At 36.6% G+C, this 18,448-nt stretch overlaps 1 protein-coding gene across 3 annotated transcripts in view; it reads right to left on the bottom strand.

Annotated features, from left to right (window-relative positions):
• PPP3CA (protein phosphatase 3 catalytic subunit alpha) overlaps positions 1–18,448 on the bottom strand; it is a 314,998-nt gene that overhangs the window by 22,383 nt on the left and 274,167 nt on the right. For 2 of the 3 annotated variants that reach the window (XM_044912904.1, XM_044912905.1), the window contains exons 9-10: positions 15,025–15,150; positions 12,802–12,876 (exon numbers count right to left, since the gene is read on the bottom strand). In XM_044912904.1, coding sequence (XP_044768839.1) covers positions 12,802–12,876; positions 15,025–15,150 — 201 coding nt within the window. The remainder of the gene's footprint in view (positions 1–12,801; positions 12,877–15,024; positions 15,151–18,448) is intronic. The other variant, XM_044912906.1, reaches the window with a different exon arrangement.

Raw genomic sequence — 18,448 nt, 5'->3', positions numbered from 1 at the left:
GTAGAGAATATAATATCATAGACATTGCCATTTTAAAATGAAATGACTATATTACATTTTTTTTACTAATGGCATATAAATATCACAACAATTTCATCCCACCATCATCCATGTAAAGAAAAAAATCCATGAACAAGCTATTCATTGACACTTAGAAATCTTACATGAGTCCTGTTTTTCTCTGAAATTGTATTTCCATTTCCATTTCCCCGATTTTACTCTAGTGAATTATATATTTATACTTTAAAATAGTTTTATGACTACATTGTACTTTATTATCAAAAATACGTTTCAAAATCTAAGTTAACTGTATTTTTTAAAATTTTATTTATTTATTTTTGAGAGAGAGAGAGCACACGTTGCAGGGAGCGGCAGGCAGAGGGAGAGGGAGAAGCAGGCTCCCCACTGAGTAGGGAGCCCAATGCGGGGCTTGATCCCAGGACCCTGAGATCATGACCTGAGCCGAAGGCAGACGCTTAACTGATTGAGGCACCCAGGTGACCCTAAGTTACATGTATTTTTAAAAAATTTCCTGACACAATGAAGCCCTAAGTGTTCAAAAATTCCTGTGTAATCAAGATCACAATTATTAGTAGTACATAATTGAGCTAGATAGCACAAATATAAGATAAATATTTAAAAATATGTTAAAAGCATAGAAACAAAGTATTATTGGAATGCATCCCTTAGTGACAAGGATGGGAGGGGGTTATGTTGCCTTGCTTAAGGAGACTTCTAGACACTGAGTTTTCCAGCATCTCTCTGTTGGTACTCCAGTACTAAACGTCTCAAGGCAAGGTTCACAATGGTGATGTCTCCAGAGACCTACACTTTTTTGTTAAAGTGGGAGAAGGGCAATTGCGAAAGAAAAGGTGGAAAAGGAGAAGCATATGGATTTATGCACCCTCCATCTCAGGAGAGTTTTAGGAAGGAGGACATCTGGAAGCTGAGGATGAGAAGATGGATTCCCTTGAAACTCCCTTTGAGACATCCTTGGTTAACTCCAGTAGTACAAATGTTCTAGCATGAAGACTGCTGCTATATCAAGAAAGAGACTGTTCAGTTTCTAGAGTTGATGGTTGCTGGAAGAGTTCCTTGACTAGCCATAACTCGGAGATCTGCATTGCTCATCCACTTGACATCAGTGCCAGTTCAAGTTAGTCCAAAGAGATTGTTAGGTGCTGGCCCTCGCCAAATAGCTCTACCTACGCTTATGTAGGTTACTTTGTGAGGCAGGAAAACACCCTCTGGATCACAGATTTTAAAAATTCCTGTAAAACTTCATCTTTTTGAAGATCATAACCTAAAATGTTTGGAATACCTTTTTAATTTTGATTTTCATTCTCCCATAAGACATAGCCATAGGTGATACAATTGGGATATAATGGCTACTCACGCCAAATTCACTCCAAACCAGATATTCTGAATTTTTTCCCATATGTTTTTTAGTTTAACTAAAATCTCAGCACATAATAGACCCCGCAATAGTGTGATATTTGGCATAAGACGATTCTGTCTCATAACCCATTTTGAAAGCAACAGAAGATAATGGATTCTAAGAAAGGCCAGTACAGCCTAGATTGTTTTTTTTCCACTTTTCTTGTCATAAAACATAAATTAATTATTTGGATAGGAAATCTTCAAAATGTACAGACTACTCCCAAATGTCAAATAGCTGTCATTATTTGGTTATCCTATGTAATTAAAAGTTACTTCTGTTTACAAGCTTTAATTTGATTCCATGGACTTTTGTTCTCTGAGACATTTTGTTCCATCTGTTCAGGGACTCCTCAGGAGAATCGTAGAAATTGGTTATACGCATAATTCTAACTTGGGTAAAAACTAAAGACCTTAAAGTAGATTAGAGAACTTCTGTTGATTTTTCGAGAAACCATCACATATTCAAACTATGCCTTACAAAGAACATTGGAGTTGATTTATATTTACCAAAGTAGAAACTAATGGCATGTGAAATCCTAGTCAGATTGACCTCTTTATCATGACAGAAACACATCATTTTTTTAAATTGACAAGTGAAAATCAAAGTAAAATGAAGTAAAATAATAAATGTCAAGTTAATAATTTAGACTTATTGTCTATAGGAGAAACAATCATAATGCCTGGATGTTTGAGCTATCCAGGATTATTCTGGGTATAGGTGAGGATGTAAGCTTCAAAAAGGTATTTATTAAGGACCCCATTATGCATGCATGCTAAATGCCGAAAGAATGTATGCACTAGAACTGAATTCTGGACCCTTATGGATTTATGCATTTATCAAATGCTAGAACTACATTTAAATTATCAAAACTAAACTAAATTTATCACTGAAATGATACAAATTAAGGGGGAAAATGGACAGAGTAAAATATTATGTTTCATGGTCCTACGTGTCATATGCTAGATAGAAAATTAACTGAGCACCATCTGACAGCACAACAAACAGGCTGGGATAAGTAAGGCAACTCCTTGGTCTGACAGTGGAGGCCCCCCCCAAGGCACAGACATGTATTGAACTCATCTGAAACAAAGGTCTTCTGATGCTATTCAAGACCTAGGTGGGGTATTTTGCCAGCACATGGGTGATGCAGTGATGTTTTGCCCAAGAAAGAGAATAAAGAAATGAGCATTAGGTTGTGGCCAATGATCAGTGCACGGGCATATATAGGCGACTTAGGTGAGACTTAAACAATACCCAAAGATATTATTATCTTATCAGAGGAAAGGGATATGCCAATCAAAAATGTAGTGGTGGGCCATAGAGGCAGAGTACAGAAGAGAAGCTGAGGCAAACATCTGAAATGTCTAGGGAAGTACTGTCCAGGGGGCAAAGGTCTTCAAGAGTTCTGGCCCTAGTACAAGGCTTCGGATCATAAATAGCTGGCTCATTCACTTTTCTGAAGACCCGAAGACACTGGCATGTGGGAGGTAGAAGGGAACAGTGGTGAAGAACTTTTGGTTGGGAGTAAAAGACCTAGCTTGGAGTTTCAGCAACTCCATTCACTAGCTGTGCTGTCCTGGATAGATTACTAAGCTTCTCCACGTCCATATTCCTCATCTATAAAGTCAGGGAAGTTCAAAGTGTTTTATTTGCATTTTTTCACACGACCTTCACAACAACCACAGGAGGAAGTACTATTAGTCTCCACCGTCCTTAGGATGATTCACGGGAACAGAGATGGTGATTTGTTTGCATAAGGTCAACAGCTGAAAAGTGCTGACCCAGAGCCAAAATCCCTTACAGTTAGCAGGTTGACTGATCCACCTCATAGCTGGGTGGAAGAATTAAATAAGTAATGCGTTCATTCGCTCTTAACATTTAACAAACATGCGTGCTAGAGCACTTAGCACAGAGCTTTGGTACATGAGAAGTACTCAAAAATGTTTGCTGTTATTATTAAGAAGAAGGAAATGTTTGTGCAGAGGTGGACATTCCAGTTTCTCTAACACTCACACTTCTCTCTGTAGATTAAAAGACTGATTGTGTGATCTTTGTTAATATCAAGCTCCCTAAGTTGGGGCCCCAGTTGTATTTTTTTGCCAGCCAGGCTGGGAATGCTGGGCCCCAGATGATGGCACATTTACCAGGGGAAAATGCTGGCAGCCAGGATGCTGCTGGTTTCATTTTTCAGGAAAAAAAAAGAAAGAAAGAAAAGGAAAAGAAACACTCCAAAAAGGTGGGTTGACCAAATAGAATCAAGATTTCTATTTCTGTGCTCAGAAAAAAAAAATGGAAGAAAAGTTTTATAGCTTCTCATATAAGTAAAGAGGAAGAGCAAAAACAGACTACACTCATAGAAAAATATTTTTAAAATCTAGATTTTCTGGGGTGCCTGGGTGGCTCAGTCATTAAGCGTCTGCCTTCGGCTCAGGTCATGATCCCTGGTTTCGAGCCCCGCATCGGGCTCCCTGCTCGGCGGGAAGCCTGCTTCTCCCTCTTCCACTCCCCCTGCTTGTGTTCCCTCTCTCGCTGTGTCTCTGTCAAATAAATAAATAAAATCTTTAAAAAAAATTTTTTTGGGGGCGCCTGGGTGGCTCAGTTGGTTAAGCGACTGCCTTCGGCTCAGGTCATGATCCCAGGGTCCTGGGATCGAGTCCCACATCGGGCTCCCAGCTCAGCAGGAAGCCTGCTTCTCCCTCTCCCACTCCCCCTGCTTGTGTTCCTGCTCTCGCTGTCTCTGTCTCTGTCAAATAAATAAATAAAATCTTTAAAAAAAATAAAAAAAAAATTTTTTTTTAGATTTTCTGAGCACTTATTTAACTTTTTCATAGAGCCCTTAGACTTGTCATCAGAGATCAAGCAATTATCATCAAGAGAATGTTTTACAAATGTTGGACTCACAACAACTCTGTCTGCAGTTGTTCAATTAACTAATAATTATTCTCATATAAGCACAATCTTCAGGTAGACAACTTTGTACCCATAAAATGCCTTGGCACAAAGAGAATCATGAAAGCTCTGCCAAAAATACAAGAAGAATTATCTTTTCTTATGGTATCACTTTTCAGCAAGCTTACATTACCACTATAGTCCCTTTTGTGATGAATGCCTCATTCACATGCCAATTACCTCAACCTTGTTTGTGAGAAGTAATGTTTTTCTAGAATATAGACATACCTATATACAAAATCTTTGCCTTCACTGAGGAAAAAGATCTCTCTCCACTTCAATTCCCTTCAAATAAAGACTATATTCAGGTTTATAGAGCACAAGCTTTTTTCCCTTCTTACGATGCAACATGGATTTCTTTCTCAAATACATTTAATTGAAGTGTATGCTTAGGTACGCAATGGCTAATGTTTTGTGTAAGTTGGCCAATGTCAGCATTAGTTGGAGGAAGGCTCAAATACTACAAAAATTAATGATTTTTAAACCTGTGTATAAATATTGTACATGTGTAAAATACATGCATCTATGAAAATACAGCATACAATTGGAGAGTATTATCTTACTGTGAGCATAATATTCTAGCCAATGGTGGACACTACCCAACCAAGTAGCTATAACAAGGATATGGCTGTTTTTTCATTTTTACTTTTTTCTGCAAAGTTTGGCTTCTATGTAATGTGAAAATCCTGTGAGGTAATAAAGAAACACATTTGTGCTAAGTCATGGTAGTACAATATGATGAGAAAGCAGTACTTTCAATGTCTGTCTTGTTGTATCATTTTAATTAGCAACTTAAGAGGACTTTAGTTACTGCAATTAAATATGGTAAGCTAGACTTGATGATACTGATTACAATATGATGGCTAACCAGGCACCTTGTATGATAGTCAAGGCCCCAAAACATTAATAGCCATAAATATGATGGGAATTTCTAGCCTACTACCTAGAAAATCCCTGTGTATTTTTTAGACATGTTTCAATTTTAATGATATACTGGATATAACTATTTGCTTCCTTTTTATGGCATAATCATGATTAAAAAAAGCAGTTACCTATGCCATCAATGGTACAGAGTACAAAGGATACATTTATAGTGACAAAAATGGCTTACATTCTAAATTAAAGACCAAATTATCAAGTAATTGAAAAAAAAATCAACACTAAACTGGAAGGTAATTAACAAAATCCTGAGGGAAAAAATAACAAAACCTTTTACAAAATATTGAATAATTTTTCTTTCTAATGTATGTCTTTCCTTTCTCCGATTATCTCACTCAAACTCAAATATTATAAAACACATAAGAGAACTTAACACTGGTAAACTAATACCCATCTTTGCATATTGTTTCCTAGAAAACTGACATGGATTTCTCACACGGCTGTACCTCCAAAAACAGTAAAATACATAAAGTGTTTTTCTTTTCCTTGTCAGAAGTAGAAGACAAGAAAGACATCCTCTAAATTTTCTCCTTTAGTTATCAACTATTTTGTCCCAATTCATGCTCCCTCCCTCAACCTTGTCAAGCCTCTGTAAGACAACATATTTAAAATCCATTTCTTGCTGCCCGAGCCTCTCAGCTCAACGAAGGCAGAAACCATGTGTTTGCCTGCCCCTGCATACGCAGAAAAAGATATTCTATGAAGAAATATTTTTACAGAGAACTAAAAATACAAATATAACATGATATGAAAATTGAGGTAGTCTGAAATTTTATTTTTTGGCCCTTTGCCAATTATTTCTATTTTCTTTTTTTAGCTATTATAAATACCACAGCTAACATAAACACCTCTTTTCAATAATCTGATATCTGACAAGCATAGTGATGTCCTAATATTTCATTTTTGGGCCAGACTTACATCTCACAGTAATTTTTCTGCATTTGGTGCAAATATTTTTAACAGCTGCTGCCTGAACTGCTCTATAATCCTGGTCCTTACTACTTGATTGCTCCTTTCTCTTTGGCTCCTTTTGTCTTTTTTCTCCAGCTTCATCAAGGGTTAATCTTAAGGATCGGTCTTCAATTTTCCGATATGTCAGCAACTTTGGAGGCCTATTTCACCCAATTGATTTGATGATGACGTTTAATTCCAAGCCTCTAACACCAGCCCAGATTTTGTTTCCAATTTCCAGGATTCCACTTCCAAATCACGCTTAGACATTGCTGGAGCTATGTGTGTCACTTTTACTCAAACTCATTTCTCCTGAAACTGCTGAGTTTTTCCCATAAATGTTCTCATCCTCCTAGACATCTAGGCCTGAACCACCCAAATCAACTTTTTTTTCCTTGGCCCCACTTATTCTATAGCTGTAAGTCCTTGGACAGCTCTTTGGAATAGCTCCCTTTATGTTTTATTCTTAACACTATCATGGTTTTGATACGGTCACCTCAACTTTCAAATACTTTATGAAGTTCCTAATTTATATTCCTACTCATTCTTTGTTCATTTTGCAAGCATTTTACCAAGCTTACCAACTTCGGGTTATGTGTCAATGTTGACAGAACAAGAATCCTATCACCACTGTGTTCCCTGGAGCTATTTATTTCTTTAGTATGTCTAAATGTTTCTACTTTGGGGCCACCTGGGTGGTGCAAGCTGGTTAAGTGGCTGACCCTTGGTTTGGGCTCAGGTCATGATCTCAGGTCCTGGGATCGAGCCCCACGTCAGGCTCCACACCAGTGGAGAGTCTGCTTGAAGATTCTCTCTCTCCCTTTCCCTCTGCCCCTCCCCCTGCTCTCTCTCTTTCTCTCTCTCTCAAATAAATAAATCTTTAAATGTTTCTATTTTTTTTTTTAAATGTTTCCAGGTAAATTTTTGGGTCTTCAGAATTTTTTTTTAAGATTTTTATTTCTTTATTTGAGACAGAGAAAGAGAGACAGACAGACAGAGACAGAGACAGAAGTAGCAGGGGGAAGAGGCAGAGGGAGAGGGAGAAGCAGGCTTCCTGCTGAGCAGGGAGCCCGATATGGGGCTCGATCCCAGGACCCCGGGATCATGACCTGAGCCGAAGGCAGACACTTAATGGACTGAGCCACCCAGGTGCCCTTAAATGTTTCTATTTTTTATATTAAAACATAATATTCCCCCAAGCCAAACTGTCAATTGTTATAGGACATATGATGAGATGTCCAGAAATGACAATAATTACAGCCGCATGAAAATTTCTAAGTTAATGGCTCTTAGTATATGTGCTGCTGCCAGATGCACAAGGCAGATGGGAGTTTTTAAGATGAAATTTTGTCTCAAACATTCATCATGGCAACTAAATACAGTTTTTTTTTTTTTAAAGATTTTATTTATTTATTTGAGAGAGAATGAGAGAGAGAGCATGAGAGGGGGGAGGGTCAGAGGGAGAAGTAGACTCCCTGCCGAGCAGGGAGCCCGATGCGGGACTCGATCCCAGGACTCCAGGATCATGACCTGAGCTGAAGGCAGTCGCTTAACCAACTGAGCCACCCAGGTGCCCCTAAATACAGTTTTGATAGAAAATAATATAACCAAACCTTTATAGAGGTATTCCTCGGGGACCAATCAAATGCCATGTGAGGGCCACTTATTCTCAACTGCACACTTCAAAAAGTTGGGAATGGCTTTTTTAAGTTAGACAGAAAGAAGTGGGGAGACACTCTGGAACCCATGATATTACATATCAAGAATTATCTAATAATTCAAAGGAGACGATGGGAGATAATTTTCTTGTATACAATTTAGATGGTTTCGTAGAGGGATGCAAAAAACTGCTCTGATCCCATATTCAGTGACTGGCCTGTGGTTAACATTAGGATAAGGCAAAAATGTGGATAAAGGATAAGGGTTCCACCATGTGGTTTGCTCTTTAGATGAAAGCAGAGACATAAATTCTAATTTAATATTAAGTCTCTCCAGTGCAGCCTGAAACTATATTTGGCTTGAAATGTCTTCATTTTATTATTCTTTTCTGTCCTTTCTTATTCTACAGGATTTCAGTTTCACCTTCACAATTTTTCTGTTAGCCAGACTTGCCACATATCGTAGTCTCAAACATAACTTGTGTATGTGCGTACACATATATATAACACACACACACACACATACACACACATATATATATGTGTGATCTCAGAGTCTAAGATTTTAGGACTTAAAAGAAAGTTCCAAATAAATAAATATTTCTAACTCATGAAACTGTCATTAGGTTTCTAATGCTTACCGCTATTCCAGATGTTCTTGTTGTAATAATGAACAATAAAGAAACTTTTGAAATGAAGCATATTGCTTGATTTCTGTCAGCTTCCCCCCCCCTCCCCATTTTGGGATCACTTTCTAATCCTTGGTTTGAAATGAGTCTTCTTCATTAATGAGAATTAACTACCCAAAGGAAATACATCTATCTGGAGTTCTTCCTTCTCTAAAATGTTCTGGGGAATAACAACCCCAAATTGAAACCAGACTATAATTTTATCATCCAAAATCAGAATTAGAAACAGGAAACAAAGACCCCAATACATATAAATTAGATCCTCAAAAGACATGCATTGGTATTAAATGATTTCAAAACTTTACAAGATAATAGAAGTTTTGTCTTTTATTTTCAACATAAAAGAGCCACAGACCAATTTAAAACAGCAACCTTGTTCTAGATAGGCTATCAAATTCCTTTATTTGTAAGGCCGAAGTGAAGGAGGAGAGATTCATGACATGATTTCTACTTAGCAAAGACAAGATGAACCAGAGGAATTATTGTTTCCTCAGCTACAACAAAATTCTTTTTTTTTTTTTTAAAGATTTTATTTATTTATTTGACAGAGAGAGACACAGCAAGAGAGGGAACACAAGCAGGGGGAGCAGCAGAGGGAGAGGGAGAAGCAGGCTCCTTGTTGAGCAAGGAGCCCGATGTGGGGCTCAATCCCAGGACCCCGGGATCATGACCCGAGCCGAAGGCAGATGTTTAACGACTGAGCCACCCAGGCGCCCCAGCTATAACAAAATTCTTAACACAATGAAACACATAGCTTTTCAGAGTAAACTAAGATGAAAGGAATAGAATGAAACTGTCTTATTTGCCATTTATTTGACTTTCATGGCCAAATAGCACAAAAATATCTACTTCCTTATTTTATAGTATATTTAAGCAGAACAAACTATGCTTAAGTGTTGTTTGTCAACAACAACAAAAAGGCATCATGCTGTTTCAAAGAAAAAAGTTTCAAGCATTGTAATCACAGTTTGTAGAAAGTTCAAGGGTCTGAGAACAAGGCAGACATTAGTTTGAATCCAGGCTCTATTACTTAACTAGCTGTGTGACCCTAGGCTTTATCTTCACCTCATCCAGCCTCAATCACTTCAAATGTGAAATAGGGATAATCATAGCATCTATATCAATAGGTTGTTGTGAGGAGGAGATAATATAAATCACTTTGTAAACATACTTTTAAAAAGAATGACCATTAATAATTGTAAATTTTTGTTGGTCAAATTAGTAAAGAGTTAATACATACAAAGGACTTGGAATAATGCCTGACACATAATGTTAGACACTGTCATTGTCATTATTAAATGGTAAAGGGGAGCTGACAGAATCTGAAGGAAAAGCAAAACTGATCCCATAACTTCCATTCCTCTAGGAAATGAGAAGAATCCCTATTTGCTATAGACTTCATAGACACTAAGAAGTCAACCTGATGAGATAAAAAGATAGTCATGGACTGTAGAGGTATCGTTAGTACCTTTGACTTTTCAGTTGACAGTGAATATGGAACAAAATAGAAGGAAAAAAAGGATATGGAACAAAATATTGAGAAGAACTTGATAAATAACTCATGAAGAGATTCCACACGTCTCCACCCCTGCCCTTAGAATAAGCAGCCATTTAAGGAAGAGGCTCAGTTAAGTTCTCTGATGTCTTCTGATTCCTGCTTTCACTTCTGTAGCCAACAAGCCTGGGAGCCTGGTAGGCAGAGCTAAAGGCCAGACCCCAGAGAGACACAGACTGCAGACTGCATGCGGGAGGGACTGGGAGGAATGGGAAACTTTATCCTAAGGTCGAAAATAATATTGCACCCTTCACTCCAAAAAAAAAAAAAAGGAACTTCAATAAACTATAATCTCAGAGAGTCAGAGAGTTCTGGAAAATTTTACAAGTTGTTCTTTGAGCACCTTTGAAGAAATTCGTAGTCTTTGCATCATATTACATAAAGCACTCAAGAACATTTCTGATTGTTTACTTCAAAAGGTATAATGTCCTAAGTTCAACATACTTTTAATTAATATTTTTATTTCTGTTTTCTTTTTGTTTTCCTTAGAGGGCTTATTTATGAGATTTGAGCTTAAAGATCACTATTAGAGGTCACGGCTCTTTCTCTACAGGACTGACCAAAGATTTAAGCATGGTAGAATGAGATTTCAGTGGTCTGCTTAGAAACAAAAAAATTTTCCAAATCCCTTGAAAGACATGCACTCCATAATTGGAATTAACAGGCTTAAAAGCAATTGCTGATGAATAACTGGATGATGACTGGAAGTAATTATTTTAAAGCAGAGTACATCACAAAATATACCCTTTCATGTAAGTGACTGAGAGGGTGGGTAAAGAGAACTCACTATTACTGACATAAACAGAGTTAGTCTTGGTAATGTTTAACTGCAGGAAACACCTGCACTGTTGAAATGAACAGGCATTTTAGCTACGGTACCTAGCACACAGTAGGTGCTCGACAGATATTTGTTGAGTGAATGGATTAATGTATAATTACAATCTACTTATTATTAACATATTATTACAGGTGTACTATGCAGTCTTATTTATTCCATATGTTACATTTTTATCGCATTGTCTCTATTATAAATATTGGCCAATGAACTTGACTACAATAGAGATTTGTTAACAGACGCACATCACCGTATTAATGCTAATGAATCTTCCTTTTGAGGCATAAAAGGACATAGGAAAAGACATCTACTGAAAAATGTTTGTTGGCGTTTAAGATTTAGATTCCACCAGGGTGGTATTCTTCCTTTAGAAAAAAAATCTGTCATGATGAGAAAATATTATGTTTTGAATGCTATTACTATTCCTTAGAGTTACTAATAGCGAACTGTGGCTATAAAATATGAAACAGCTAGAACCTGGATAAAGCACAAAATATCCATTGAACTCCTGGGTATTTCAAAATATATGAATATAGTTACTGAAGTAAGTTCTTACAACTATTTGTTAGCTAATTCTAACCTAGTAATGTTTATATATATATGATATAAATATTATTTCATGTATATATATATATATGTTATTTTCTCTCCTTCCTTATATTATACATATCCTTGCAATGTGATCTATGACTAAAGAATAGGATATGGAGACAAACAAGTAATGAAGCTGGGAGACCCAAGCATATAGACTCGATTCATATGAGTGCATGAATACTTTTATTTTACTTTTACTAAGGTCCGTAGCATTAGTATCTTGCACTTGTAGATGTGACCTGCATTAAATCCAAGTAAACATTACATCATGCTGTTTAGATTCTAACTTTCAGAAAGGGCCACATTCACTTTTCATTTGACTTAAGTGCAGTTTTAAAAGGGAAACATGTTATCAGTTTAAATTTCCACCAAATCTACTTTCCGCTGCCACATTCACTCTTCAATTTATAATCTGTCTTACTCTATTGATATTTTCTGTTTACTAAACGCATCAGTCTCTCCGGCATCTTGGAATCCTGAGTGTCCTACAGAGAGTAGGTCCTTATTCAATGTTTACGGAAGTACAGTTTGCTCTCACACTGTCTTCCTCCAACTATATTGTGGCTATCTTCCATTGATTTTGGGGTGCTGTGGTAAGATCCACAGTGATTTTTTTCCATCCATCTTTCACCTGATGGATCTTAGTCTCTTATAGAGGAAGCGTACTTTTCAAGGGTAACTGAATACCAAATAGTATCTTAAACAACAGTACAAAAGCCACATAGCTTATTCATTACTTATTATTACAGATAGGTAAAAATACTGGTATTGACATGAATACCAACATATCAATGTGTAAATATCTTCTTTTATCATAAACATAAAAATGTGAATAACTGACAGGAACAACTTCACTAAAGGCACTCTTAGAAGTTACGTAGTAAATGGTGACTTCTGCTACAGGATTCAATTTTTTTTTTTTTTTTTTTAAGGAGCCCAGAAAAGTCACTTAGCAATGTGAGCTATTGAAAGATGGTTGTTAAAATAGTTCACTGTTTTCAGGGTAATTCTTTCATGATGTGTGTGTGTGTATTTCTTCAAAACAAATGGAAAATATAATATCTTCCATTGTCCATACTATGTTATAATTTAACATAATCTTAATCTTAGAAATTCATTCTTTGGGTTACCTATAAGACACCAAGTGATTACCTGGCAAATAGCATAGCACAAAGGCTCAAGTCTCTTACCGTCAAACCCATCTTCTTCTGACCCTAGTTCATCATCTGAGCAGATGTTGAGGACATTTACCAGCATCTCAGTCACTAAAAAGGAAAAGAATAAAAACAAAAAAGTTCAGATTTTCTATTATAACCTTAATTATTACTCTAGCATTATTAATAAGCAAGCTCAGCAATAACATCTCTTACCTATATTGTATATAGAATCTCCTGCAAAGTAGTTTCTATAAAATCCAGATCATAAAAGATAACCAGCTTTGTGATTCTACACAGACTTTATAAAAGTATTAGCTCATGTCTATGAAATCCTATGGTAACATTTAACTAGCTACAGGTCAATAGACAATGGACAACTGAATATGTGGCTGTGAATATACTATACATCTATGAAGGAGGAAATGGCTACTTTCGAATTTTTATTTGTTTGTACAATGATGGATGCTACTAGATGTAGACCACGTTGCGACCTTCTGTTCTTCAGGGACTCAGTGAATGCTAGATCTCTTTTTTAATTTTTTTAATCCCCCAGAGAGCCCAGCACAGTGATAGGCCTGCGGTTTTGTGTTTAATAAAAATCGTTGATTGATGAACTAATATATTTGAAGTAGTTTTGAGGATACTAATTTTAAAAATGGATGAGTTGATATATGTATCATTAAATTTTATTTTCAGAAGGCTTTAACAATAAAGCTTAGGTAAGTTTAATAAGAAATTCAGTTGGGTAAATTGATTACAATAAAATTGCATAGAAGTGTTGTCACAGAAATTAGTACTGTATCACTTTTACACTAAGGTGCATGTTATTTACATTTAACTGTTTCTAAAATTAGGTTGGGTTCTATCATGAAGGTGAAAAGAAACTTGCCCACGATTTCCTCAAGAGCTACTTTTTGAAATCAATGTTCTTGTAGAGTGGAAGGCATATGATAAAGAGTAAAACATCAGTGTAGCCAACATTAATCCATAGCTTCAGGTTAATTATCAAACGTGAATTAGGTACTCAAATATATGAATAGGTTCTTTTATAACAGATGTTCAAAATCTGAACACGTAATGGAAACAGCCCGACTGAAGGGTGTTCAAAGGGTGCCCAGCAGTTGTCAGGATTCACACTGCTTCTGTTTCCCGAGAAGCCAAAGGACGGTAACACGCGTCGTGTTCTGATCAGGGTGGGAACATGGTGACATGGGTAGTGCTGGGAACACTTGTCAGAGGCTATCAAAATTGACTTTTGACTTATTTTGGCATCCAAAAGAAAGATTTCTTCACCGACTAATCATAACTTCCTGATTTAATCATTTTAGGGCATTTAAAGAAAAAAACCCCACAAGTATTCTAGGAAAATAAATATTACATTAATATATTACACATATTTATTAATATAAGTAAAAATTTTAGGAAAATGTGTAGTTTTTCTCTAAAACCCCCCATGGGGATGCTGAAACATGTGCAAACTCTTACCTTCATTCTGATGCCTATTTACCTGCTCCAATGTGCTATGTGATAAGGTGCAATGAGGAATGACCTCGTCTGTCCCCACTAGGCCTCCTGAACTAACTGCTCAGGCTCAGTGGGTACGGGCCTTTCCTTGAAAATTTTTGTTGAGGTTTAGGTCAAAACATAAAACAAAACAAAGGGAGAAGGAAGGAAGGAAAGGCAAGCCAATTCTTTTGAAAAACTGGGACAAGTTAATAGTTATAACTTTTTTAATGTAAATTTGTCTCACCTTGTAACACATCAATGGTTGCTATATTTGTCATGAACTATTTTTGTTGCTGTTGTATATACTGTCTCAAATTATTATAGCCACTGATCACTATCATACGATGATTATTATCAACATCAGAAATGCAAGAAAAGCATACCTATCTTAATCTGTTAATCTGACAGGGAGTTTGTAAAATAAAACAGCACTTTTGAATTAATACACAAGGGTAAGGAGAAAAAGTAGCCATTATAGCTTGAAGCCAGTTAAAACTAGAGATCTGTTATTTTTAAAAGAGTTGTATTGTTCCAATGAGATGGTACAAATGCTCCTGGTATTTCTCATTGGTTTTGTTTCCTCTTATTTCAGTCATTGTATTTTGTTAACAGGGTACACAGTGACATACTTTCAAATCACTTCTTTCCTGTTGCAACGTGTGAATTTCATTGTTTAGAATAGTTCCCATCTCCTCCCCTTCCTTCTTATATGATTGCATTAAGAACATCTCAAGATTTCCCAACACACACCTTTTTCTCCAACGAATGGCAGGGACCAAGTGAAAACATCCATGAAATTTGGAAGCCAGTATGGGTGAGGAGAACAGTTGAATTGCCTGATATTCATGACATTGTTCTCATACTTCAATACTGCAGCTGAAAAACAACAGAAACAAGGACATTAGATTCAAGTGCACATACTTCTGCTTCTCCACATGGCTTTAGTTGATCCAGAGAATTCAACTATGTGACTTAAGTTCCAAAATATCAAGACAAGTAGCTTCATCAGTCCCAAGTGTTTATACTATTGGGAATTAAACTATACTCAGTGTAATATGTAACTGCACACTATATGAATGCTAATATGAAAAAGCATTGAAATTTGGCAAATATTTATATAAAATAGTTAATTAAATGTTTGTCAGGAATTGGTCAAGCTCCTCTCACAGCCAAGAACATTCTAGTCTTATTTAACATCTAATGACCATAATAAAAGTGGTATAGCTAAATTAGTTTGACAATTTAATAATCTCCTCGAATATCTGAACAGAATTTACTTCTATGTTTTCAAAAAAAAAAAGCGCACATTTCCCGCTAGAACTCAAAATAGTTGTGTAAATTAGATTGCATTCTTGACTTAATAAAATAAAGCGTTTGGATTGAATCCTGCATAAATATTATACTGGTATCTGACTTTACCCTTGACTTCTGAAACGGATGCACCACCCATGACTTAGGAAAATCAATCTGCCCCTTTCACTCTGCTTTGCATGGTGTCTGAAGGTTAGATACACACATAGAAAGTTATGGTTACAGAGATCCTAAGAGCACCACCAGTCTCACTTCTAACCAGATTCAGAAATTCATTCTATAACAATCCTGATACAAGTTTAGTAGGTCTCTGTGAGTTCGTTCTTTCCTTCTTTTTCTTCCTTCCTTCCTTCCTTCCTTCCTTCCTTCCTTCCTTCCTTCCTTCCCTCCCTCCCTCTTTCCTCTCTCTCTCTCTCTCTCCCTTTCTCTCTTTCTTATTTCATTTTAAGTATTCTCTGCACCTAACATGGGGCTCGAACTTACAACCCCAAGATCAGAAGTTGCATGCTCTGCTGACTGAGCCAGCCAGGCGCCTCTCTGTGACTACTTTCAATTTAGGAAAAGCTACCTGTTTTAACGGCATCGTCTGTTCTATGGATAGACAGTTTTAAAATTGTGGGAAATTCTCAAGTTGAGTTTAAAACTTCTTTACCATTTACTGATCCAAATCTGCCTTCTGGAAAAATACAGAAGAAGTATACTTCTGATTCTAAATGACAATCTTTTAAATATGAAGAACAAAACTCTCACATCATATCTTCTTGAGCTTTGGAAAGATTTTACTTTTATTATCCTCTCATGGCATGATTAGAATCACATTAGTGGAAATTACTGAAGAGATCCTGGGTGATATCAAATGGGTTTTTTTTCTTGTTTTGTTTAGGGGTTTAAAACACAGAAAAATCAATCCTTTCATTACTTTTTTACATTGTAGCATTTGATTATAGATAATAGAGCAAAGATAGCCCTTCAAAATCTATTTTTTGAAAAGCTACCAAAAGTTTACTGCATTTGAGCCTTTACATTAACTTCTTACTTAACAATATCTTTAACATAGCATTGCTTTCATAACTGCATTCGCTCCTTCATAACTGCATTGCTCCTTCATAACCCGAAATATACATATACATACACATGTGTGTATACATATACATATATATGTGTATGTGTATATATATATATATATATATATATACATATTTAAGCAGGTTCGTAGGCTCCACACCCAGTGCGGAGCCCACTGCTGGGCCTGAACTCATGACCCTGAGTTCAAGACCTGAGCTGAGATCAAGACTTGGACGCTTAACTGACTGAGCCACCCAGGCCCCCCACATACCACCTTTTAAATATAGATGCTCAGAAGCTAAGGATTCATCTTGGTATTTCTCTTAATTTTTTTTTTTCAGGAAAATTCTCCCTATTCCCTTTGGCTCTTCTTCAAGATGAGATGGCTTTTAGTGCCTTTTCCTCATCCTGCTCATCCTTATTCTGGAAACATGCCACATTGGCAATGTCCCTTTAAAAGTGTGGCCCAGAACGAATAGAATCTTTTTGGTGGGTTTAATCATTGCAGAATATGAGGAGGATATATTGTTTCTTCTGTAATTTGGATACTACATATGTCATATTGCAGCCTCATAATATGTTGATGTTTTCAGCAGCTTGCAGTTAACTAAAATCATACTTGAGAACAGTATGGTCTTTGCTTTGAATCATATTTCTGGCTCACCAGCATGGTTCCAGGGAACAGAATCACGACACTTTGGGGACAAGAAACGCAGGTAGTGCAGTCAACATTTATGTGAAGGGAATTATTCTCTTCTTCCCACAGAATGCTAAATCCTGTGTATAGTTCTATACACCCATTCTTCTTTAAGTTACCCTACCATTTATGCCATATGACACTTGGCCTAAGGATACATTCGTATAGTATTAAAGGCATGCAAAATGAAAGAATCATGGCAAATTACCATACCCATACTTCTGATCTGCCAGATGGAAAAGGTGAAGTATTTCCCGCCTTTGCTAAGTACTACCTGAATACCGGCTCCACTGAAAAGGTCTTTACTATTTTTGGATACGGCATATTCCTAGCAGAAGTGTATCCTCATAAATTCCAAAGGATCTTTAAGGTTCTAAGTTGTCTTTTTTTTTTTTTTTTTAGATTTTGTTTATTTATTTGACACAGAGAGAGAGCAAGCACAAGCATGGGAGCCTCCGGCAGAGGGAGAAAGAGAAGCAAGCTCCCCACCAAGCAGGGAGCCCAATGTGGGGCTCAATCCCAGGACCCTGGGATCATGACCTGAGCTGAAGGCAGATGCTTAACCGACTGAGCCATCCAGGCTCCCCTAAATTGTCTTTCTGAAGAATAATTTCTCCTCTAAGTTTCCCCCTCTTTTTATTGGCATTAGGTTGATACATCCGGAGGAAGGAAAATAGATGTTATAACAGTGCCCTGGAGGAAAAGGAGAGGCTCTATAGAATATGTCATTTAATCCTTATTACAAATCTGAGAGGTGGGTGTGACTGCCTTTATGTTATAATCTAAGGAACTGCGGTTGAGAAATGAAGTGGCTTGCTCAAGATCATGCAACCAGTAACTGGATGATCTGACTCATATTTAAACTCCACTTTTACTGACATCAAATCCATCCCCTTTCCACCATTCCCTTCTGTCTCTTATAAATTATAAATGGATGAATTCTAGTCCTAGCGGTTATAGTAATTTAACCTTGAACATCGTATTCATAATTAAAGATGTTTTAGCTTTTGCCAAAATACATATTTGAGAAAATGAAATACAATGAGAATTTACAACTGAGGGTGCGGCTTGTTCAATAGATAAAACAGAAGTTCTGTTTTG

The sequence above is a fragment of the Neomonachus schauinslandi genome, chromosome 2 (genome assembly GCF_002201575.2).
Source record: "Neomonachus schauinslandi chromosome 2, ASM220157v2, whole genome shotgun sequence".
In the NCBI taxonomy this organism is placed as follows: domain Eukaryota; kingdom Metazoa; phylum Chordata; class Mammalia; order Carnivora; family Phocidae; genus Neomonachus; species Neomonachus schauinslandi.
Note: the sequence above shows the minus strand (reverse complement) of the source record. Positions and strands in the feature narration are given on the sequence as shown.